General features: G+C 42.2%; 4 protein-coding genes across 9 annotated transcripts; 2 read left to right on the top strand and 2 right to left on the bottom strand.

Moving 5' to 3' along the window:
• Positions 1-59: 59 nt before the first annotated feature.
• rdh12 (retinol dehydrogenase 12) lies at positions 60-4,178 on the bottom strand. Of its 3 annotated transcripts, none has more exons than XM_028394657.1 (7): positions 4,042-4,178; positions 3,310-3,428; positions 2,587-2,742; positions 2,400-2,504; positions 2,091-2,300; positions 1,778-1,967; positions 60-915 (listed from the first exon to the last, which is right to left on the bottom strand). In XM_028394657.1, the coding sequence occupies exons 1-7, from the start codon at positions 4,116-4,118 to the stop codon at positions 813-815; spliced, it is 960 nt and encodes a 319-aa protein (XP_028250458.1). In that variant the 5' UTR covers positions 4,119-4,178; the 3' UTR covers positions 60-812. The 3 variants fall into 3 exon arrangements, with proteins under 3 accessions (XP_028250458.1, XP_028250459.1, XP_028250460.1); XM_028394658.1 differs by having other exon boundaries at positions 3,310-3,425; positions 4,042-4,115; XM_028394659.1 differs by lacking the exons at positions 3,310-3,428; positions 4,042-4,178 and adding an exon at positions 2,877-3,169.
• A 462-nt stretch (positions 4,179-4,640) lies between these two features.
• On the top strand, positions 4,641-7,303 carry vti1b (vesicle transport through interaction with t-SNAREs 1B). The gene is made up of 6 exons (XM_028395383.1): positions 4,641-4,884; positions 4,960-5,018; positions 5,297-5,494; positions 5,577-5,750; positions 5,851-5,912; positions 6,023-7,303. The coding sequence occupies exons 1-6, from the start codon at positions 4,788-4,790 to the stop codon at positions 6,114-6,116; spliced, it is 684 nt and encodes a 227-aa protein (XP_028251184.1). The 5' UTR covers positions 4,641-4,787; the 3' UTR covers positions 6,117-7,303.
• Positions 7,304-8,247: 944 nt separating this feature from the next.
• arg2 (arginase 2) lies at positions 8,248-13,785 on the bottom strand. Its single transcript, XM_028394754.1, has 8 exons — positions 13,383-13,785; positions 13,225-13,297; positions 10,231-10,405; positions 9,985-10,144; positions 9,603-9,697; positions 9,407-9,511; positions 9,188-9,324; positions 8,248-9,095 (listed from the first exon to the last, which is right to left on the bottom strand). Exons 1-8 carry the CDS (start codon positions 13,494-13,496, stop codon positions 8,905-8,907), a joined length of 1,050 nt encoding a protein of 349 aa, XP_028250555.1. The 5' UTR covers positions 13,497-13,785; the 3' UTR covers positions 8,248-8,904.
• Positions 11,710-23,287, top strand: rbm25a (RNA binding motif protein 25a). Of its 4 annotated transcripts, XM_028394752.1 has the most exons (19): positions 11,710-11,869; positions 11,989-12,162; positions 15,856-15,979; positions 16,152-16,201; positions 16,406-16,576; positions 16,744-16,801; positions 16,900-17,060; positions 17,141-17,338; positions 17,446-17,526; positions 20,403-20,668; positions 20,900-21,011; positions 21,100-21,189; positions 21,284-21,357; positions 21,434-21,584; positions 21,662-22,061; positions 22,153-22,457; positions 22,555-22,653; positions 22,734-22,781; positions 22,876-23,287. In XM_028394752.1, the coding sequence occupies exons 3-19, from the start codon at positions 15,874-15,876 to the stop codon at positions 22,966-22,968; spliced, it is 2,463 nt and encodes an 820-aa protein (XP_028250553.1). In that variant the 5' UTR covers positions 11,710-11,869; positions 11,989-12,162; positions 15,856-15,873; the 3' UTR covers positions 22,969-23,287. The 4 variants fall into 4 exon arrangements, with proteins under 4 accessions (XP_028250553.1, XP_028250552.1, XP_028250550.1 ...); XM_028394751.1 differs by lacking the exon at positions 11,710-11,869 and having other exon boundaries at positions 11,980-12,162; XM_028394749.1 differs by lacking the exons at positions 11,710-11,869; positions 11,989-12,162 and adding an exon at positions 15,407-15,576.
• The last annotated feature ends 345 nt before the right edge of the window (positions 23,288-23,632 follow it).

The raw sequence follows: 23,632 nt of genomic DNA, 5'->3' as shown, positions 1-23,632 counted from the left end.
CATGAATGTAAGTGTAGTAAAAGGCATGTTGTATAAAACACGTAATGTAAACTCTTGGCAACCTTGCATGTGAATGCTGAGAAGGAGATCCTTATGAATGTAAAACTGTGCTTCCTTCAGGAATGTACAGATGCGAATGGGAACAAAGGGGGAAAAAAAACAAACACTGCCTGTACAGCCATGACATGACTCCAGCTCTAAAGTAGAAAAACCTCCTTATCTTGTTCTAGTGCACGAAAACATTTATGCGATTCAAGCTGGAAATGTGGCTCAGACTCACGCGGATATTAAATAGTTTTTTTTATCAACCTGGAAACACTATAAGAACCCCTGCACTTGTTTTTAGAAATGCTGGCTGGCACAAAAGTCAAGCGATTTAAATTTAACTGCAGATTCTGGAGAAATGAGAAACACAATATCTGATAAAGATGCTGGTCTTTTACCCTGCGTCGACCCTTCACTGTAACCTACAGCAATATAATACATCAAGTTGCTTTTTTTTGCCTACACTGTATCACATTGTGTCACAAAAATATAGAGTTAAAAAGGTTTTTGTGGTTACATGATAATACAGTTGAGTGGTTTTGGTTTGAGGAACGGTTGCAGAGCACCAAAAGACTCAAGTTATTATAATGTAATTTCTACATTACACAAAAAAGCAACTTCACATTTTAGTACCTCTTAGCTTAAGTTACCTGACTGCTTATTTAGGGTAGAAACGTTCAAAGTACAGAACATCAAAACCATAATGAACTAAATAAAATGATAAGGACTCCTCAGAGAGCTGAGATAGATGGAGGCTAAACGTTGAATCAGTCCCACTCGATGCCAAGAAGCTCACAGCTGGCGTCCCACAGTCTCCTCGCCGTCTCTTCGCTTCTTCCCTGTGGAGCTACAAAGGCAGGAACACAGTCGCTGAAAATAGAGAGATAAGGAAGAATGGTTATTACATTTAAGGATTAATGAGGACATGAGTCATCACTGGGCGCAATCAGCTGGTTTCTCTTTGACCTTGATCAGCTTTGGCATGATTTGTTTATGTATCAAACTGCCTGCAGTAAATTTAATTGACCAGCACTTTAATCTTCTTTACAGGCACCATTACAACAATAACAAAAGCGAAATGCTCAGGCAACCTTTAAACTGTCGGTGTAAAACTGACAGAATGCTGTCAAGCCAACAAACATCTCACAGTTCAGAGATTACTAAGAGTACTAAGATTGGTGCCCCTTTTGGGTGTGCACACTTAGTGTATTTGCCTTGTGATGGGAGGCCGACCTGCCCAGGGATTACCCCAGTGATAGCTGGGACAGGATGGAAGCATGATAGTACTGTGATAATGTGAGCAGGCATCCAATCTAGGGCTGCAACAAACAAGTATTTTAGTACTCGGATACTAGACAGTTATTTTTGCGATTATCCGTGTACTCATGTCATGGTTTTCCCAAATATACCCGACGCCAAAGCTGTGTCTGTGTGTGTGTCCGACCTGCAAACGGCTCGCCCGTGTTTCGAACCCAAAGCCTCTTGCGCCCAAAACGCTGATCATCCCACTGCGCCACGAGAGAATCATCCTCAACAACACCACTAACAAGTCATTGAGTACTAAATTAGTTGTCGATGCATTTTGTCCTCAAATATTACTCGAGTAATCGTTGCAGCCTTAGTCCAATCTTGCATAAGCATTTGGGGCAACCTGTCAGAGTTCTTAGCTTCTCGAACCTGCTTGAGTCGTCTGTTTATGTGCTTGTTTTTTACTGAGCAGCTTGTCTCCTACCTGAAGTGTTTCCCAGAGATAGAGTGCAGTTCCTCTGCCACAGCACAGTAGATGCTGGTCTGTGCTCCTTCCCGTGGAGTTTTCAGGAACAAGGCGAAGACGGTGAACATTATCGTCATGAGAGTCGAGTGTCTGGTCAGGTCTGAGTTCACCGTCCCTGGGTGGACCGAGTTCACCGTCACATTGGTACCTATGAAAGAAATACACCAGGCATTCGTTTCAGTCATAATTAATCAAAAAGTAAAGAGTGTTCTGACAGAGCAGAGGGCATCGTCTGTCCACTCTCCCATGATCTTTGTGGTTGTTTGTGTACCTTTGAGTCTGCGAGCCAACTCTCTGGCAAACAGCACATTTGCCAGTTTGCTCTGGCAGTATGCTAACCCGCTGTTGTAGCTGCCCTGACTGTGAAGATCATGAAAACGGATCCAGCCAAAATTGTGCGCCAGAGAGGAGACCACTATGATCCGAGCCGGCGCGCTGCGCTTCAACAGCCCAATCAGAAGGGATGTCAACAGAAAGTGACCTGTCAGGGGTAAGACACAAACATCAGCGTGTATTAAAGCTACAGCTTTGACAGAACAGACTGACTTCTTGATTGCTGCATGTTCCTGTAAGTTCTTACCCAAATGATTGACTCCGATGTGCATCTCAAATCCGTCTATTGTTTTTGTGTAGGGACACATCATCACCCCAGCATTGTTGATGAGGATATGAAGATGGTTGACCTCTAAAAACCATCAGAGCAGCTGTGAAACCCAATGAACAACACAAAAACTCCAGCTCTGTACGCAGGTTTTCTCTGCACTCACCTCTCAGGAATTTCTGTGCGAAGGCTCGTATAGAGCAGGTATCCGCCAAGTCCAGCTCTCTGACCTCCACATCTGCTTTGGGGTACACAGCTCGTATACTGGCTGCAGCCTCCTCGCCCTTCTCCACATCTCTGCACGCTATAATCACCCGAGCCCCTGTCGTGTGAAACATAAGCAGCAGCTAAACTATGAACAAAACAAGAATGACATTTAGACAAAGAAGAAAAGAAAGTACAGAGTGCTTTTGTTTCTTGGCTATGGCAACGGAAAAGTGTTGAACTTCAACTCACGTTTTAAAGCTATGGTGAAGATTTCCTGTCTCCCCCTAGTGGCAGTGAGAGTCATTGCACACACATAGCCAATGGAAGCCTCTCATTGATCACAGAATATGGTGTAAAACTCCACGGCTGTACTTTCGGAATAAGAGCTAACCTTGCTTGGCCTGTAAGAAATGTGGCGTCTGTTGACGTTGGTTATAAACCAGCTCACATCTCAGGGTGACTTTAAAGCGTTTAAGTAATCTGACGACATGCACCCTATAATTATATGAAAAGATATTAAAACAATAGTGGTGTCCTCATTCTAAGCAGTGTGTACGACATTTACGTACACACTGTACACACTACGACATACTTTTTGTGTAGCTTTGTTTAGTTGTGATGCACAGAACATATAAAATACACCAAAACAATTTGTGTGTGTGACTGTAATCTGATTGCTCACCTCGCACTGCCAGGTCCAGCGCGGTCTCCTTCCCAATCCCTGTGTTGGCTCCAGTGATGAGGACTGTCTTCCCATCCAGACGAGCTGTGGACTTACACACCCCTCCTGCTGCATACCTTCTATAGACAGTAAATTATTATTAAAACCACACAAACACACACACACACTATAAGTACAGTAGAGAGCTGCAACTGAGTGACAGGTGACCCCCTCCTGCAGCCAGTTTAAGGTATGTGGTGGACTGATTGACAGATGGCTTGATTATTCACAGAGAAACTTGGAATAATTAGCTGTAGCCCACTGAGCGTCAAGTCGCATGACCCACGCCACTGATCAGAGCCGCCCCATAACCAATGGCTCTGCTAGAGTAATGCACACAGATATAACTCCTCCCACGCTCTGGCTCCTGATAGGCCCGAGCTGCTCAGATGGAAGAGACCCGGTTCATCCCTGTGCAAAAACTCCCACAGCTCTATCATTATGTTTCATTGATTTTATGCTCAGAAAACCAGGGTTGTGTGGAAATATAAAAAAAAGAAATAAGGAAATAAATAACGGATTTAAATTGACCATCACCGGGGTTACATGATCGAAAATCATCCTTTATCTTATGAAAATAGACATCATCATCATCATAATTACATCAGTGCAATCTAATGTCTTGTCAACCAAGTAATAGCCTGCGCGTAATGTGTTATATTATGGAATGAAATGTATTAATTCGCTGCTCACCTTATGTGTGGTCTAAATGAAATCACCAGTAGCGTCACCACTCCGAGCCCCGCGATAATTAATAAAAGAAACATCATGTCACGGATTTGCGCCTTTCTATCTCTTCCAGCAGGATGCTAACGTAGTGGAGGCTGAACAGCTGATGTCAAAACGTAAAGAGGTGCAAAGCGCATCGGGGTGAAAACTACGCCGCGAACTGAATCATGGGATTGTAGTTTTAAGACCTAGCAAGAAACGCGTGTATTCATTTGTTTGAACGCTAGCTTCAATTTGTAGCTTATACAAATATAAGGTAAGTGTTCAAATAAATGAATTGGACTATATTAATCATAAAAATATACTATATTAATCATAAAAAGGAAGCCAAAAAGTCATTGTTTTCTTGTAATAGTGCTATTAAAGCTAGCTGCGTAGTGCCTGAGTAAAATTAATATCGAGGTGCATTTTAGGGTGTTTTAACTACTATTTAGTGACGTTTAATTAAGTAGCACTTTATCATGTGACAATTTTATATATATATTATTTGTAGTAATATTTTAAGAGAAATTAGTCTTTGTTTTGTTTTTTTTATTCTGGCGCTTAAGGCAACTCATCACGAGGTCCATCATGCGGAAGAGTCTCGGGGATCTGATTATCGTGAAAGCAAAACTACAAGATTAACCTACAGTTCTGTCTATTATTACGGTTGTATTTTACAGCAGAGCAGTTTTGTAAAAAAGGGACAGGTGGCCTATAGTCCTTGCAAAATGTCGTCGGAGGAATTTGAGAAGTTGCACGAAATCTACAAATCGCTGTATGATGAGCTCAAGCTAATACCAGAAAGAGTTCTGAAAAGCCAAGGAGGTAAACAGTCTGCTCTTCAACTAGCTAACGCTAAATAAAATACTAAACGTGTTAATAAAAGTTTGTTCTTTGTAGAGGAAAAGAAGAAACTGGTGAGGAACTTCGATGAGAGGAATGGGGAGGCTGAGGAAGTGGTGAGCTTTCTTCTGTATTCACTTATATCAACCTACTAGCTTAACTTTGCGTACGCCTACGTAAAGGTTTACATACATGCTCGTAAACCCTTTGTGTTGTCTTAGTTTTCATGTGTTAAAGTAACAAAACAACCCAGTTTTCTCCTTCTTTGTTCGCATTGCTGCATTGTGTATGGACATGTGAGCACTCTGTGAACAAGCTGAGATGCATGATAATTGTAATATCCATGTAAATGTAAACCTCTATAATCACACAATGCTTTCTCATCTGTCTCCAGTTACAAGGAATGGAAGAGGAGCTGCGTGCTGCTCCTTCATCCTTTCGAAATGCGATGAGTACAAAGCTGCGCCTTTACCGCAGAGATCTTGGCAAACTGCAGAGGGACATGAAAAACTCAGCACCTAGTTTTGGCTCCTCTTCTCAGCCAGTGCAAGGAAGCCATCAAGGCATCTATTCCTCCCAAAATCAACAGAGTGTACGTGTCAGGCTGTGTGCCAAGTATGGTGCCATTTTCTTAAACCTACAACCTGTCATAATACTTTACTTACTGTTCACAGACACACCTGCAGTCCCAGAGAGCTTTGTTGCTCCAGGGTACAGACTCTCTGAACAATGCCAGCCAAAGTATTGAGCGAAGTCAACGCCTCGCCAATGAGACAGAGCAAATTGGCACAGAAATCATCGAGGAGCTGGGAGAGCAGAGGGAGCAGCTGGACAGAACCAGAAACAGAGTGAGCTGTGGATCATCATTACACTTACCTTCATATAGACTGAAGTTTGTGCTTGGTTGTTGTCACACCTAACAAACTCTCCTTTGTCTTTTGTTTGTAGTTGGTAAATACTGGAGAGAACCTGAGTCAAAGTAGAAAAGTTCTTCGTGCCATGTCACGGCGGTAAGCCCTGCCCCAGAAGAGCTCATAGTCACAGATTATACATTTTATATAACATCAGTCTGAATTTAAAAAAAAACCCTTTGCTTGTTGTTTTCTTCTCTGTCTCACAGGCTGGTGACAAACAAGCTGTTCTTAGGTGTCATCATTATAATGGAGTTGGCCATTCTGGGTGCTGTCATTTACCTGAAGTTTTTCTCACGATGAGCATATGTTATCATCTGAGAACGGTCTACGCTGTGGATCACTGATGAACCAAGACTCTCTGCATCTGTCTCCAGTAGCAATAATACTTTTCATCCAGCTGTTCCTGTGAGTGAACCTTCGTTGAGAGGGGATTCTGTCTACGGGCAGGTGATGATCTTTTGAAGAGAATATTTGAAACTCTCTGAACTGCTGTTCACTCTGCACTGTATCAGTAAGGTAAACCCCTGCAGGATGATACTCTGGACTGCTACACATCCCAGGGATTATTACCTATATATGATTTCAGACATCTCAGACAGCTGATTACTCCTTGTCCTGTGAGTCAACATTTTGGTACTTGTACTTGTGAAATGTGAAGTGTTACAAATGGACGCTACAGTCCTGAAAGTCTATCATCCTTAGACTGGGTTACATAACCTTTACAGATCAACTCCTGCCATACAAGCATCTTAAAAAGCTAAACAATATCTGACAAAATGGCACCACTTCAGTCTGTTCTTTTAGTATTTCCAAATCCCAGTGGTTGTGTTAATGAGTGAGATTCAAAGCCAAATTCAATGTGAATGTGACAAACGAGTGCAAAGTCTCAGATGCAACGTTCTTAACAGTTACTGTCTAATCACTGTATAGTACAAAAATTACAGTAAAAATAGCTATCACTATCTTTTTTTATGTCTCTCCATTAAAGCTTATCTTTAACCTCAGTTGGCACTGTATCCGATATGCCCAGGGAAGGCAGCCAAAAGATTTAGAAAAACATCCGCTGTGTAGCCGCAGGTTGAAGCACCAGGCCAGGTCAGTGCTGCGTAAACAGCATCTGTTGCTATGGAATTAATTCTCAAATACTTGGTGATAAGGTTATTTTTGGTGCAGTGTTAGTGAAGTGGTGCATCTGCCCCAATGTTTTTCTCCTGCCTTGATAGCATGCCTCCCTGGTGTGATGTAGAGGTTGAAAACATGTTTGGTGACCTGCTCGTGTGGGTAAGCTGGAGAGTGGGTGTGGGGTAGTGGAGGTGGTTCTGCTTGTAGAGACAGCATTTATTTTTTAAATGTAACAAAAACGCACCACTTTACACCCTTATTTCATTTTTAAGTACAAAGGTTATATTTTATGGTTGTCATTTAAATATTTAATTTGAATTACGTATGTAATATATGATTTAAGTAAATCATTAATGTAACTGTTACCAGCAGTAACAGTGTGGTTAATTTTTGTTTTTTAGCTCTGCTCAATGAAGGTCTACACTGTATTTAACTCTTATATAACAGTGGATTATTTCGAAATTTAACGCTGGTATTTATTATCCCCAGAACATGACAGAACATGGTTGGATGACTCCATCATTGGGATGAAATTCTCTCTCTTGATACGCTATAAATAAATCAGTACCACAATATGTACTGACTGGCAATGGATGGCACATAATGTTATACTGACAATGATTGAATCCTAGATTAAAAATGGCGGATGCCCCCCACCTCCTCTGCTGTCGCCATTATCCACACACAACGTTCATGTTCTGTAATGGACATGCATTGTACCCTGAGGAGTATTCCTAATTTTAGTTTTTATTAACCCCTCAGCTTTTATCCCAGCACCCTTATCATTTTTTTTCACAAAGAGATTGGCACAATTATTGTCCTCTAAAGATAAACTCCTACTAATCTGCTAGTGCTGAACACGTTGAACCAAACGTTGAACCTTTTATTAAATCATTAAATCATTTGTATTGAGGTTCATGGTCCCCAGAGGATGAATCCTAGTGCATTTGGTGAAACTTTTCTGCTAGGGGCATCAAATATTGACAGCGCTTTACTTTATAGCAGGGCCCATTGCCTATTGATGATGGCTCAACATTTATTGTCCCCAGAAGTTAAATGACTAATCACATTTATGGATTATAGTGAAAGTCTGGCATTTTTACTTTGCTTCTGCATGATATTTAATTTGTCCAGTGCTTTAGTTTATTACCTTACTGATACCTGTAGTAGTATAAGATACAAAGTAAGGAAGAAATAAGACGTGTGTACAAATACACAAAAAATTTAATCATATTTATGGAAGACCAAAATAGAAGATCTTGTTAGAAGGATCATCATCCTTAGTAGCCATAGCACATCAAGTCAAATATCGAACAGGCAATAAATTAGTTTAATTATGTGAATTTCTGTCCAGGATGTGAGTGAATGCTGCATATTGTCTGTCATGATGAATTCTGTAATTATTCACAGTGATTCTACAACAGATTCATTGTGAAAATACAAAAGTAAACTCTAAAGAAATTACAGTAACCACAGCTGGTCCAAAAGTCATAACACATGTACTAGTTTTAACTAACTGGCACAGCCACAAAAATCATGAGAGTCCACATCACACTGTGAACATCAAACGTTGCTTTTCATACCTCTGAGGTTCAGGCAGGTTCATTCTCTTGTAAACCAAACTCATGATAAATATATGGTGGGGCCGTGTCCTCTTATATTTAAGTTACGACATACAAGAACAAAATAAGTTAGCATTGCTGTTGAACTGAACAGTAGTCCCATCAGCAAGTGTAGTGGGTTTGTTTAAAAATTATGTCTGAAGCTTCACGCCACATTTTTTCAAAAGCCCTTTCATAACTTTATGACTCCAGATATAATTATCTTTTAAAAACTCAAACATAAAACTAACCAGCAAAAAGATGGGGCACAGAATCTACTGAGTTTCAGTCTTTGCAGTCCTGTAGTCAAAATTGTGGAATGGTCAGACATGACGATTATAAAGTTCATAGCTTTGCTTTAGCACTCAGAGGCAGAGCTGCTCTGAGTCGTTTTTCTCAGAGGGTATCGTATCGATGGACGCATGAGCGCCCTCTCTCGTCTGTCCCAAGGATGATGCGATGACATCTACTGCTAAGGAGGCAGTGGCCTCCACAGCTTCACGGCTGGCTCCCAGGATGGGGTTTACTTCTACCAGGTCCATGGCCGACAGCAGACCTGCACATCGGCACATTCGTAAGTCAGATACTAAAACCAGGCATTAAAAGGAGTCGGGAAAAAATACACATAGAGATCAAAAGAATCGGTACCTGTGTTGTGAATTTCCTCTGTGACGTAGATCCCCTCCCTGTAGGTCAAACCTCCATTCACTGGAGTTCCTGTGGCCGGAGCCAGAGATGGGTCGAACGCATCGATGTCAAAGCTCAAGTGGATTGGTCGCTGCTTTCTATCGAACGATGTAAGAGTTTCGATTATTTGGCTTCATCGAGTATTTGTCCACTATAATCTGTGAAACATACTGTACATACCTTGCCAGAAGGTGGTCAAGAGTGACTTCCATGACCCTTTGGATGCCTAGTCTGTCGATATCCCTCATGGTGAAGTATTGGATTCCCAGGTTCTTCAGGATGTGGCTGCAATGAACAAAATCAAAAACATCAGAGACTATTTTCTTACATGTTAAAAAAAAATAAAAAATAGGCGCACATAGCTTCAGGTACTTACTACTCTCCAGGGTCGACATCACGCAGTCCGATGTACACCAGATCTGTTGAGGAGAGGAAGGGCTTAGCCCAGGAGAATCCGGGGATATCTGGCATCTGTGTGGACAGATAAATATAATGTATCATGAAATATATACTATGCATAGAGTCTGAGGCACTTGAGTCTTCTCAAATATTTGCCAACGAAATAAAAGTGAACATTTTAGCATTTTGCCTTCATGCTGCATGGCCTAAAGAGTTTTAGCTCAGCTACAAACTGTCACAGGGTGAAGTGAGCCAAAGAACAGGTTTAAACTTTGCATCTGTGTTTACACAATGCACACTTCCTGATGATGGAGGTTAATGAGTTACTGCTTTTCGTGAAACCTAATATTTTACCTCACCTTGTCTTGCAGCTCTTTCAGCATGAACGCCACGGGCTGTCCATGGAGGTTTCCTGATGGAGACGTCATTGGCGTGTTTATGTCTGCATGAGCATCGACCCAGATCAGGCACAGATCAGGACACTGCTGAGCGTGGCCGCTCACTGAACCAATAGCAAGACTGCAAAAGGAGAAGGGCAGTGTTTGCATGGGTCACATTTAGATGCTTGTATGTCCCTGTCTAAACACTGTCCCTGCATGAATTACCTGTGATCACCTCCCAGCATGACGAGTGTATGTCCGGCGCCGATGGCTCTGCTCACCGCACCGGACAGCATCTTAGTCGCTCCACCCACACTGCGAGGGAACTTCACATCCATGTAGGACTCATCATTCTCAAGGTGGTGGAAGTTGAGATCACCAAAGTCATGGACAGAGTAGTCTGCGGAACACAACAAAGGCAAAGCATGATTCGCTGAATCGCTGGGGTTTTGGAGACAGCAGGTGACTTTACATGGATTTGATTTGACCCTGCAGTCTCACTGAGTTGAGTCATTCAATGCCAGTGGAACATTAGTGACGGAGCACTTTCCATTCGCCCCGTCTCTGGATGGATCAGGTTTCAGTGACTGCGGTCTGGCCTGTGCTAGGTGGCTGCAGTGTGTGTGAAGATTGAAAAAAAAATTCCACTTAGTGTATCAGGACATGAACTTCGCAGTAAACAAGCGATGTGGTCGACCCTGTTGGGGTTCATTTGGCAACGTGAGCCTTGATGGCAGTGTAGTGTTACTCTGCTGATCTAAGGGCGATCAGTGCTTATCCATTACCATTCATAGACAGGACAGGAATAGCCCTTGTCTTGATGCAACTGAGGGCATCTCTTGCAGGACAATTCAAAAATGTACTACAGGGACCAAGTACAACGTCTCTTCTCTTTAATAAGTGTACTGTTTAAATCGATGTGATTGTTGTTTCATGTTTGTTGAAACAGTTTATACAAACTGAAGCAACCCTGACAGTTCAATGATTGCAAAACAGGATGGTATTTATTTCAGTTAGTGTTTGGTTTCATGCGTTAGAGGCGCTGCAGCTCTATTTTTTTTTTACTGCTGCTAATCTGACATCATACTGTACTATGGTACAGAGCTTGAAATCAGATCATAATTTGGTTAAAAACATTTATAATATTTATCTTAAAGGATGTTATTTTGTAGTAACTGCACGGTTCTTGAGTCCCAGCTATATGAGTGCACTGCCTGATCAAGGGGAGGGCCGTGCCTCTTGCACAACAGCTGATGTTTACAGCTGATGAACTGATGTCTGAGACTGGTCACAACAGGATTATTAGCAAATGTTGTAACTGTGTGGGTGTGTTCGGACGACAGTAATGACGTAAACCGTCAAAGGATTGTTAGCAGACTTGTCTACCTTTCACTACTTTGACACAGCCTGACAACAACAGAACAGATAGGCTGTTATGTAACACACAGCAATGACTCAGTTTTAACAGCACACTTTACTTTAATGTAACATTTGTGAGCAGCATGTTAGGGCGGCAGCCTTTGTTGTGGTTGTTTTGTTCTCATTTATTTTGGGTGTGGATGGGATATAAACAGCAGGAATCATTCACACACTATTTTTTAACTTGACATCAGTGTCATTGTGGCATAGTGTGGAGAGTTATTGGAGCAACTTTACACTTGTCATGTTACATAATTACAGCGAGTTGACTTTTATTTTGAGTGTCCTGTGACTCCATAATAATCTCAGTGTCCTTATTACTGCAGAGGGACTTATCTGTGTCTGGACCACAGATAGACTTTAATCAGCCTAGGCTGACTTTATAGTGACCTTATCACAGCCTCTATTATTTACAAATCTTCAGCAGCAGCATCTTATCTTTACTGTAATTCTCACTGTTCTTTGTGTCATCCTGCCACCTCTTAGTGATGTGTTGGCTTTTTGAACCAGCTCCTTGAAGTGAACAATCAGAACCGGTTATTTCCTCTCTTTCTTCTGTTCAAGCTGCACGTCATTGGTCAACTACCCAGTGTGTGGTCATGGCTGTCCTCACCGAGCAGGAGGGTGAGGCGACACCACAAACACCCACACACACACCGAAAGAAACCAGGAGGGAGACTCAAATCCACGAGAAAGGAAGAGGGAGAACAGCAGCTACAGAGAGGACGCCATGGACAGGTGAGAACATCAGTGACTGCAGGTAATGCAGGAAAAATGTCTCATTTCAATTACACTGTTAATACAAAGGTGACTGTGCAGTTTGTGAGGTTAAACTCTCACATCAAGCAGCTGCACATTGGAGCTGTACATCCATCAGTACACTGAACCTGAGATTCCCTAAGGATTTCTGTTGTTTCCCCCAACAAATAATTGGTGATATAGGCTACTTTTTGTGCTTTAAAGTGTTTTTGTAGCACTATAAGTCATACCCTGTATGTTTTGTACACTAGTAATTAATTTCAGAAATAACTTTACATGGTTTTTGGTAATAAATTAATTTAAGAAAAAATCTGAGGAGCCACTTGGTAGTCGAAGAGCCGGCTCTTTTCAGTGAGCCGATCCATAAGACCCGGCTCTCCTCCTAAAAGAGCCGCTGTGACGCTTTCAAATGTAGGCGCAACTCATTTCCATCACAAAGCCGCCTCATTGACATGAGCGCTACAGTAATAGAAGAGATTCTTTCCACCTGAGGTGTCCTCTTTCACGCTGCCTGGACACGGCAGGCGTGGGACTATAAAACACTGATTGTTAAGCTTGTTACAGACTCCTCCAGAACGGAAAGTTCTGCTCAGACCATGTGTCGAGATCAAGCTTGACTCAATATGACTCAGCCATTTCCGAGAACGTGCGGGCGACACGAAGGACTAAACCCAGACATGTGCTTCCCCGCATGAGAAGACACATTTCACCTTGTGTGGAGCGGGTTATTGTCCTCGGTTCTGTCTTTGGCCCGAGTTTGTAGTCGCCTCTAAATTAAAAGTGAGCCTGAATGAACTTGGTTTGGTTTTATTCTGGCATGAAATTACGCGCGGTAATTCGATTAAGAGTACGTGCCGGTAACCGATGCACAGCCATCAGGTGTTTATATTTACTGTCTCCCGCTGATGTAACAGGCTGCCTGGAAGTTAAATCTGTCTAAATACCTCCGGCGGACCTGCAGGATACACCCATGCACTGTTACATAACACAGCGGCACCGCCTGCTCCATTACTGCCCCCGCTCCCCCTCTTCTTCACCTACCTAAACTGGAGAGCCTCTCGATGAGCCCGGCATCTCTGATGACTTTAGGCCCGTGTTCCACTCCTCTTCGTTTCTGTCAGAAATTAAAAGTAAATGTAAAAAAATGATATTTTGGATTCATTAAAAAAGTATCACAAAAAAAACCCCGCGCGTCCTACCTGTCCTCTGGAGAACGGAGCGCCCAGCACAGCCACAGACTGGGCTCTGCTTTGCTGGCATGTGTGGTGCAGCTGAGTTCTGAGGAGACGGAACAGCGGTCCTCTCAAAGCCATCTTTGCCCCTCTTCTGAAGTCCGGATCAGCCCAAAAAAATGTGAGCGACTCTGGGCGCAGCGTCTGATGAAAGCTCGGTGAGATGTTGCGCTGCTGGATGCTGAATGTATCCGCGCTGGTGCAGGGGCCGGTCTTATGGCTCCCAAATCCTACTTAATATTAATGAGCTGGTGAGTAGGAGGAAGGTGCTATCACTGCCTAAAGCTAGTCACACTAAAAAACAAACAGACACAGGTTACTGTAGGTGATCTGAAACGATCGGCGCCCCGCAGCGTTTACGACTTATCATACATATTTCGCACGCTATAAACTTTTTGATTAGAGGCGGGTCCTGACGCTGGAAACGTCAGTATGAATGACACACCTTCGGGTTAGCCAATAGGATCTGTCGAAACTAGTGGGTTCGTTTTGGTGGGCGCGTCCACCGGGCTGATGTAGGCCATGAGTTTTTTTTAAAGTGTTTGTTGTGAAGCGCTATACTGCAGTCTCATCGAAGTGGAAATTTCCACCGACTGATGGGCGTGTTTACATTTTAACACTTATTTAGCCTGCGTGTTTGGACACACGTGTCCCAGAAACCCAAAACATATCCCGTTTCCAGGTTACACATATTTTCCACATGATATCAATGACAGATCAAAGGCTGGATCTGGCGGTGTAATCTGTCACTGTAAAACAAAAAACAAAAACTCACTCACATGCTTCAGTTTTTTTATTACAATAAATAGAATGCACATGAAGTGATAGGCAGTACAAAAACAGTCTAAAACAAATCATAGCGGATTAATCGTTCATGTTATTTAATGATTTTTTTAAACACATTGTCCACGTGTTCAAAGACAAACAATCACAACAAGCTTTTACAGTACAGTTATAACCATGAGATGGAAAATTCAAGTGCACATGCCTATACCCATCTGGGGGTGTTTGGCGCCACCCAGCGGCTGAAATGGAGAATGAAAAGATTTTCATGTAATGAGAAACCGGTTTAAATTTTCTCTGTACAGCCTGGCAGGCAAAAGGGCATCTAGGCATTAAATCTTAAATTCAAAGTGCTTTACATAATTAAAAAGACACATATTTAAGAAAAACAGGGAAAAAAAGCTTAGAATTGAATGTGATTAGTGTCGTGACCTGTCTATCATCATGTGGAAGGTTAATCCAGGACACTGATTGACCAGTTTGCCCGTCATTAGGGTCTGAGACGATGCATGGTACAAATAAATCTGAGATGTATTTAGGTGTGGAATATGCTACTCAAAGAGCAATGTTTTAAAATGAATTTATTCTGGGAGACAGGAAGCCAGTGTGGAGATTTTAGGACTAGAGTGATGTAGTCATACTTCTTGGTTTTGGTCAGGCAGGTCTATTCTGAATATACTAGGTAGGTAGGCTATACTAAGTTGGTAATTGTTGTTATTTTTATTCCAATGTGATCCACCAAGAAATATGTTCCAATTACTACTCTGTTTCTTTTGACTGATTTGCAGTAAAGAGTAAAAATAGAGACACCAATGGGCTTTAGCTTGTATTATTAGGCCTATGTAATGTAGTTATAAGGATGTGCAGTAGACAGTTGTCAAAATGACCAGTCTCATTTTTACTTTATTTACTTTACTACTACTTTTTCCTTTAATGTTTACCTGTATCATTTACATTGAAGAACTTGTCTGCTTGTTGTGTATATGGTGACAATGGTTTTAAGTAAAAAAATAAATCTTTATTATAATTACTTTACAGCAAGTAAAGGTTCTCCACAATTGCCTTCACTTGGTTAAAAAAGAAAAAAAGAAAAAATTGACTAGAACTGAAGTGGAAGGTTTACCTTCAAGGCGTAACTGAGGGCATAAGCAGCCTGAAAGACCTCACTCAGGGCTGCAAGGCGCCGCAGCGCTGCTGGTATCCCATAATCCCTTTCGAAAAGAATAGGTCCTAGTAATTTATAAGGATTCTTGTAGCGCACCGGCAGCTACGTTATAACGCTAATCTTTAGCTTTTATGTTTATCGTATTTAATGGGTTTTTAATTGGATTACCCGTTGTATTATTAGGCACTTGTTTTATTTAACACTTAACTGCAGGTGGGTAAATCCGTGCATGACCGCTGCAGCTAACGTGAACTAGCAAGGCCACTCAGTGTACGTTAGCTAGCGTTAGCTAATTTAGCTAGTTAACGTTACTGACTTTTAGACTTTAAGCAGGTATCCCTCCCGCTTAGTTTGTTACTTTAGCAGTCAATTGTACCATCAGTGTAAAAATAATAAGCCTATCGATGCTAATAACTGCTCACGCAACCTAAGCTTGAACACATAAACAATCTGTATTTGGGTTCTAGTAAAACATGTTTTCTGTTTTCTCAGGTTTCGGTATTATTCAGGATGTCGTCCCCTCCTCCGCTCGACCGGCAGCAGATCGGTCTCCCACAGTTACCTCCACGGATCCCTCCTCCACAGTTCGCAGGCTTCGCCCCCGGAGTCCCGCCAGGTACTGAAAAATCTTCTGACCAGCCCTTTTGTCACTTATACATACTCTTTGTGCCAAGGGTCTTGCCAACATCACCCCTTACACGTTGAAATTTAGTTTAGTTTAATAATAATAATTTAGTTTAGTGGTATATACCAGGCCTGTTACATAAACATTTTATTTCTGTTTCTAGGTACTCCCATGATCCCTGTTCACATGGGTGTAGTGATGCCCACACCCACAGTGAGTTTGAACCTGGAGTTCCAACTGCATGGCACATTAAAGCATCAGCAGTTCTGTCTGATGTCCTGTGAAAAACACAACATTGCACATTAATAGTTCTGCTTCCTGCAGTGTTCTGCAAAATGTGCAGCCCAATCAAAGCATGAAAACTGTGATGTCGTTTTGTTTACACTTGACTGGCTAAAATTCTCACTTATGTTTTAGGTTCTGGTCCCAGCCACTGTTGCTGTAGCACAGAAGCCGATGACTTTGAAAAAAGATCCTGTTACCCTCAGAGCCAAGGACACAGACAACAGCGGTGGCCCCACCACCACGGTGTTTGTAGGGAATATCTCTGAAAAGGCTTCTGACATGTTGGTCAGACAGCTCCTTGCAGTGAGTTGAATATATATCACAAAATGAGAGTCCCTGATTTTATGACATGAGTGACTTTCTACTAAACGGGTCACACTAGAGACATTTTAATGTGTTTTATTGCAGCCATATCTGTATTGTACTGTGTTATAAAAATATTAAATGTTGGACTTTCTGTTTTATTATAGAAGTGTGGAATTGTTTTAAGCTGGAAAAGGGTCCAAGGTGCCTCTGGGAAACTTCAAGGTAACAACACATTTTTTTTTTGATCACTGTAAATGTTATAGGGATGTTATAGATTGTTCAGTATCAGTGTAGCTAACTGTCTTTCTGCTCTTTCGAAGCTTTTGGATTCTGTGAATACAAGGAGCCTGAATCCACACTGCGAGCCCTCAGACTTTTGCACGAGCTGCTCTTAGGCGATAAGAAGCTGTTGGTCAAAGTAGATGCTAAGACCAAGGCCCAGCTAGATGAGTGGAAGGCCAAGAAGAGGAGTGCAAGTGGGGTATGCTGTTTTACTGGAGAGCAAAGTGACACAGAATATTTCTATTGTGCAAAGTATCATAATAAACTTCTTTAAAAAAGCAGGGGGGTGATTGTGAGTCAAAGAATGGAGACAATGACGAGGAGGAGGTTCTTGATGAAGAAACCGTGCGTCGGGACCAAGCTGTGAAGGGGGCAGTAGAAGTCCTCATCCGAGAGTATGCAAATGAGCTTAATGCTCCCTCACAGGATCCCGACAGTCAACCTCGCAACAAAAAGCGCAAAGAGAAGAAAGAGGAGGTAGTTTTTTTTTTCTTTCTTTAAGACATTCTCTTGATTTGTGTTTTTTTATCTTGTTGAAATCTGTGAGAATTTAGTGCTTTCCTCTCTTTCCTTTATGTGAGCAGGATATCAATGCCATGGAGATGGAGGATGACAAGAGAGACTTGATTTCCAGAGAGATCAGCAAATTTCGGGATACACACAAGGTATTGTATCAAACTACTGTTGTTTTTCTGTACATTATGTCTTATGAAAATTCCTCTACACCAAATGAGTTAGTCTGTTCATTCAGTCTGTTCAGTCAGCCATAATTTATCAGTAGTCAGCTAATATATAGATTAGATAGAGGAATATAATGTACTGATGTTGATTTAAAGATCTTTTTAGTACCTGCCTCACCCACACAATGATGCCTTTTTATATTTGTTCGTATTTCCAAATTGGCCATGAGTTAACACTGTACATAAAACTGATTGGAGACTACAAGTTGAAGCTCTGCACAAGCTAAATTGATCACACAGAGTGCATGGACGCATTGTTAAATTCCAACTAAAGCTAATCTATTGATTAAACCCCACCAATACGGTAGAGTTCATTTGGTGACTAGAGCAAGATGAATCTCAGAATCTCAGCTTTGGGAAAAAGTTGCGAGGATAGGATGTAAGTATGACCTTTCATTTCTTCTTTACTCATGTTGGGCGCTCCCTTCTGGAGGGTGTGCAGAGGGGCAGCTGGCTCTCAGTTCACTCCATTCTGGAGTACAACTTGTTGAAAGTGCAAAGGACACATTCTTAGGGATTTCCAAATGTACTGTGAGAAGTTTGGGCAGCTCAGTGAACCTCTGCACGTCCTCGGATAGTAAAATGTGTCTGAAAAAAGCGCAGACTGAATGAGCCTAACCACTGCAGTAGTTTGAACTGCAGCCTGTATTGCTATAAAGCAGGGAGCGCCCCTCCACAGCACTCTGTTGTCTGAAGACATACAAGGTAAGTCATTGTGTCTGTTTATCTTTCATTTTTTTAAACCTCTTCTATGTTCTGTTCTATCTGTGACCCTCCCCCCAATCCTCTTTAATTAGACAAAAAGAGAACACAACTTAGTCGACCAATCTATATTTAAAAGCTGAAGCTACAGGTGACAAAAATACATGATCAAAAACAAACATTAGCAAAGGCTTCATATGTAGGAGGTAGCTGTCAACAGTGTATATAACCATCCACAAAGTGATTTTAAATCAAGAGGTAAGTTCTTGGTTACAAAAATATGAGCCAGATAATTTACTAACAGCTTCTCAAGTGTCACTGCTGTCTCACTCTTTGGAGTGCAGGTAATTATAACATCAGTACAGAGACTACACTGGACAGTAACTCACTGTAGTGCAGGTAGTTCACACCTCCTCTGTCATTTCCTACTTTTTCAGCTGTCAGACCCACATATCAAACACTATTCTTAGTGAAGATGTTGCAATACACAACTTAAAACAGTTTGGAATGTGGATCTGGTGCTAAAGTTTTATTTTGTTGGGTTGGAGACACCAGTGAGACACCAGGGCACAACCTGCAGGTAAGAGTGCTTCACTAATTTCCTTCTGACAAAATTAAATGTTGCATCTGACATTTTTTAACACAGTTAATGCTGTTTATGTGGATGATGAACTTTAATTAGATGAACTGCTTCACAGGTTTTGTTTGGACATCCTTCCTGATTTTTTTGACTTTATACTTGACCTGCTTTTCCTCCCACACATAGCCTGTAGGATGAGTAAGAGCAGAGAAGTGCTGAAACCGTAGTTCATCACCTGTAAGTTGCACACCAGTAGCTCCAGAACGCTCTGTAGAAAATGAAGTCATCTGGTGAGAAACAAATGATTCATATTTCATGTTTAGACAGATGCTCACTGAACAGCTGTGTTGGAGTGAGATCTGTTTAGATTTCCATTGCTTTCAAACACACCTTAGTGTCGTGTATTATAGAATATATATATAAAATGAAAGCATTTTTTTTTGCCATAGATTATAGTCACAAATTATGCTGCTGTCACTCAGCAGCAGACTGAATTCCCACTTCGCTGCAGAGATCCCTTACACTGCAGCCTGGCATCACTTCCCTGCATCTCAGATGACCATGTAGAAAACACATGGGAGCTGATTATGTAATTCACTTAACTGGGCCATTTGCCACGTTAAGCTTGGACTTGTTTTAATCCATTTGGCACCCATAAGCAAAGCCAAACCAGGGCATTATATACTGGTGATCTTAAGTGTATAGTTAGATCTTAGTGAACCTGTTGAACCAGCGTGTTAAAGCTGACTTGGCAAATGCTTTATTTGAAGTGCTTTGCATTACCACAAGCACTTTTGTAGTGTGAGAAGCCAGGTTTCCAATAATATTATTTAAAGTTAGGAGTGACTAATGTACTCTCTTTTCTACAGTTTAGACTTGTTCGTAGCAGTTCTTTGTAGGGTGGTGCTGTAGTGTAGATCATTGTTCATTTTAACCTGCGGTTTCTCTGCATGCCGCCAGCTCTATCACTTCTCCGTATTTACACGAGTGCACATTGATTTGGAAAATGGGCGGATATGGGTCTTGCCAATACATACTTGCCTACAGCAGAGTTTTCATTGGAATGGCCTCTTATTACATCAGAGCATAATCTCAGATCACCATCGTAACCGCAAAGGGCGAGTTGACCTGTTATGTATTTGAAAAAGAAGTTATTCAATATATGCATCTGTGATAAAGTCTGAACACTGGAGTCAGGAACACGTTGATGCAACAGGAGCCTTTAAATCTAAATATCCAGATTACCTTACTTCTTTCTGTATCTTTCAAGTATGAACATGTATTCTGAGCAGTATGTATGTTGAACCTGGTCATGGTGCAGACCACTATTTGTGGAGAAAACACCAAGACTTCCTGACTTGTAGCAGCCAACCAGTCCAAGGCAATGTGTCATGGATGTATGTGAGCAGGAAGTCTAAATTGTTTCAGTATCGTGTGATTATTACCTTGTTTTTGTTTTTTATGTATGTGTTTTAGTGGACTAATTGAGTTTTCCCCCTTTCATTTTGGGCTCCTGCAGAAACTGGAGGAGGAAAAAGGAAAAAAGGAAAAGGAGCGACTGGAAATCGAAAGAGAAAGGAGAGAGAGGGACAAAGAGCGAGAGCGTGAGAGGGAGCGCCGTGATCGCGAGAAAGAGAAGGAAAGGGAGAGAGAGAGGGACAAGGAGCGGGAAAGAGACAGAGACCGCGAACGAGAGAGAGATCGCGAGCGCGAGAGGACGAAGGAGCGGGAGAGAGAGAGGGAGACGAGGAGTCGAGACGCCAACGAAGATCGCAGTCGGTCGAGGTCAGTGGGAGGCTGGTAATGTGGGTGATAGCTCATAAAATCTTCTAATTCAATGAAGGATATTTAGATTCTAGGCTGTTGTCAGATTGCATCAGGAGGAGGAAATATCCATGCAAGTAAAAAAAACCCAACTATATTCAGATTTGTTTGGCAGTTGGTGCTCTTCTCTTCTTACTCAGTGTTGCTATGTAATGCAGTTGACTTGGTCCATAATTGAATTGTCTTCTGCAGAGAGCGGACCAGAGAAGATAAAAAAAGAGATCGTGAAGAAGATGAGGAAGATGTGTATGAAAGGCGGAGACTGGAAAGGAGGCTCAGAGACAAGGAGGCAGCCTACCAAGAAGTATGTTCAGGACATTGATGAGCAAACACACACATTTAAATAATTGTGTTGACGTGTCTAATTAATTAAAATGTACTTGTCTCATTAGCGCCTGAAAAACTGGGAGATCCGTGAGCGGAAGAAGGCTCGTGACTACAGCAAAGAAACAGAGCGTGAGGAAGAAAGACGCCGGGAGATGGTAGTTTGTGGGAAAAAAAACTGGTTCTAGAGCATCTTTGTTTGGATGGATGTATGCAGATGTAGTAACTGTCCTACTGTGTTTTTAAAATCAGGTGAAAGAAGCCAAAAGGCTCAAAGAATTCCTAGAAGATTATGATGATGACCGGGACGACCCAAAATACTACAGGTTTATTTTCATTTTATATGTGAGAGCTGCACACGTTTGGTTTTGTCAACACTTAACTTTACGTTCTCATCCTCAGGGGCAGCGCTTTGCAGAAACGACTTCGTGACCGAGAGAAGGAGACAGAACTGGATGAGCGTGACCGAAAGAGGGAGAAGGAGGAGCTGGAGGAGATCAGACAAAGGCTTCTCGCTGAGGGTCACCCTGACCCTGATGCTGAATTGCAGAGGGTAGGTCCACCTGGAAGTGGAAGAAAGTTTCTAGTTGAAAAAAAGAGGACTTTGTTTTATTGTTTATATTTTTGTAGTTGGAGGAGGAAGCGGAGCGCAGACGACAACCTCCTCTGAAACTTGAACCTGAGGAGGAAGTGAAACAGGAGAAAACTCACAGGGATCGGGAAAAGAAAGGGTCAGGAAGGCCTGTAGAGCCGGCGCCGGTCCCCCAGCAGCCCTCAGATGATGATGTGGAGGAAGGGGACGAGGATGAGTTCCATGATGGTGAGGACTCACCAGAGGCCAAGCCGCAGCTCAAACCCATCATGCGACCGATCACCACCGCTCCCTCAGTATCCTCTGCCAGTGGCAATGTGACTCCAAACACACCCAACAACGAGTCTCCCTGCGGCATCATCATTCCGGGCGAGAACACTCCTGAGATCCAACCTCCAGAGGAGAGACGGCCCAAAATCGGCCTCAGTCTGAAACTGGGTGAGTACAGCAGCAGATAAAGACACAGAGGGACCTACTGCTAGAGCATTACAGCTTTTAAACTAGCTTTTCTCCTCATTTTCTGCTCCAGGGTCCACCAACAGTCCTAGTCAGCTCAATGTGGTGAAGCGAAAGAAACTAGCGGCAGTGGACAGCGTTTTCAACAAGTTTGATGACGAGGAGGCGGATGAGCAGCCTCGCAAACGGAAACTTGTTCCACTGGACTACGGTGACGACGACAAGAGTCTGGGACTCGACGGGGCAGAAATTTCAGGGGCCAAAGGCAGCATCAACTCAGAAGAGAAACGCAAGCACATAAAGAGCCTTATAGAGAAGATCCCCACTGCCAGGCCCGAGCTCTTCTCTTACCCGTTGGACTGGGCCATGGTTGACTCGGTAAAAAGACCATTTATCAAATGTACACATTTATGTCGTAGCATAATCAGTAGTTTAAAAATGATGCCATGTGTTGTTCTGATTGTACCCTCTGTAGACTCTGATGGATCGGCGCATTAGACCGTGGATTAATAAGAAAATCATCGAATACATTGGAGAGGAGGAACCCACCCTGGTTGACTTTGTCTGTTCCAAGGTTTGTTATTATTTGTTATAAAAATGTACCAGTTTTTAGACTGCATTTGGTATTTAAAGGTGTTTTTTTGTCCCACTCAGGTGATGGCACACAGCACCCCTCAGGGTATTCTAGATGATGTTGCTATGGTAAGCTGCCATGCTTGCTTAAATCCTTCGTGGTAGAATTATTATTTATAGATTTATTGAACGATGTGCGTCACTGACCTGTTTTTTTCCTCAGGTTCTCGATGAAGAAGCAGAGGTCTTCATAGTAAAAATGTGGAGGCTACTGATTTATGAAACCGAAGCCAAGAAGATCGGACTGGTAAAATAAAGACCACATGTCTCTCTGACTGACTTCCTAAGCTCTCAGTTCTGCTGCCTGCAGTTTTCCGGCCCAGCAGCAGACTGTAAACATGTGCCCATACAACCCCTCCATTCCATCAGCAAGGAGCTGCTGCCTTGCATGTGTGTGTGTGTGTTTGTAAGAGAAAGTGTGAGTTGTGAACAGAAAGGGTTTACACAAACATGCTGCATGATGAATCTTTGGTTGTATTTTTTTTTCTTAAAGCTAAGAACAGGTACATGTCACCCGTCTGTTCTCAAATATGTTGCACACATTCTGCTTTAATTTCCTGGTGTTGTGTTGAGGCACTGTTCCACATAAGAACTAATAAATATGCTTTTTTTAAAGAAAATGTTTATTTTTTATTTTAGATACTTTAATAATCCCAGAGGGAAATTGTTTCTAAGGCTGCTGCCAAGCAGTGTCATACAATGACCAGCAAGGCGCCACACCAGTGCGTGCACTGGGGGTAAAGTGCCTTGCCCAAGGACACACAACAATGACTTAGGGAGGAGCTGGTATCGAACCACCAACCTTCCGGTTATTGGACAACCCTGCTCTACCACTGATCCACTGCTGCAAATATGTATGGCAAATATTTATTTACAACTTTTTCTGAAGCTTATTGGACATTCAATATTTTAATTTGGTT

The sequence above is a fragment of the Parambassis ranga genome, chromosome 22 (genome assembly GCF_900634625.1).
Source record: "Parambassis ranga chromosome 22, fParRan2.1, whole genome shotgun sequence".
In the NCBI taxonomy this organism is placed as follows: Eukaryota; Metazoa; Chordata; class Actinopteri; family Ambassidae; genus Parambassis; species Parambassis ranga.
The sequence above is the reverse complement of the archived record's forward strand: the minus strand, read 5'-3'. Positions and strand labels throughout refer to the sequence as shown.

Bases quoted from the DNA above. Each gene is read 5' to 3' on its own strand.
- rbm25a (XM_028394752.1), top strand. From the start codon at position 15,874: ATGTCGTCCCCTCCTCCGCTCGACCGGCAGCAGATCGGTCTCCCACAG. The intron at 17,527-20,402 runs GTATTGTATCAA...GGGCTCCTGCAG, and splicing joins AATTTCGGGATACACACAAG to AAACTGGAGGAGGAAAAAGG. The intron at 21,190-21,283 runs GTAGTTTGTGGG...TTTTAAAATCAG, and splicing joins AAGAAAGACGCCGGGAGATG to GTGAAAGAAGCCAAAAGGCT.
- vti1b (XM_028395383.1), top strand. From the start codon at position 4,788: ATGTCGTCGGAGGAATTTGAGAAGTTGCACGAAATCTACAAATCGCTG. The intron at 5,495-5,576 runs GTACGTGTCAGG...TACTGTTCACAG, and splicing joins CCTCCCAAAATCAACAGAGT to ACACACCTGCAGTCCCAGAG. The intron at 5,913-6,022 runs GTAAGCCCTGCC...TCTGTCTCACAG, and splicing joins CTTCGTGCCATGTCACGGCG to GCTGGTGACAAACAAGCTGT.
- arg2 (XM_028394754.1), bottom strand. From the start codon at position 13,496: ATGGCTTTGAGAGGACCGCTGTTCCGTCTCCTCAGAACTCAGCTGCAC. The intron at 10,406-13,224 runs GTAGGTGAAGAA...TGTGTTCCGCAG, and splicing joins CGAGAGGCTCTCCAGTTTAG to ACTACTCTGTCCATGACTTT. The intron at 10,145-10,230 runs GTAATTCATGCA...CTCCTTTTGCAG, and splicing joins ATGCTGGGAGGTGATCACAG to TCTTGCTATTGGTTCAGTGA.
- rdh12 (XM_028394657.1), bottom strand. From the start codon at position 4,118: ATGATGTTTCTTTTATTAATTATCGCGGGGCTCGGAGTGGTGACGCTA. The intron at 2,743-3,309 runs GTGAGCAATCAG...TTCACACGACAG, and splicing joins GCTGGACCTGGCAGTGCGAG to GGGCTCGGGTGATTATAGCG. The intron at 2,301-2,399 runs GTAAGAACTTAC...TACCCCTGACAG, and splicing joins CATCGGAGTCAATCATTTGG to GTCACTTTCTGTTGACATCC.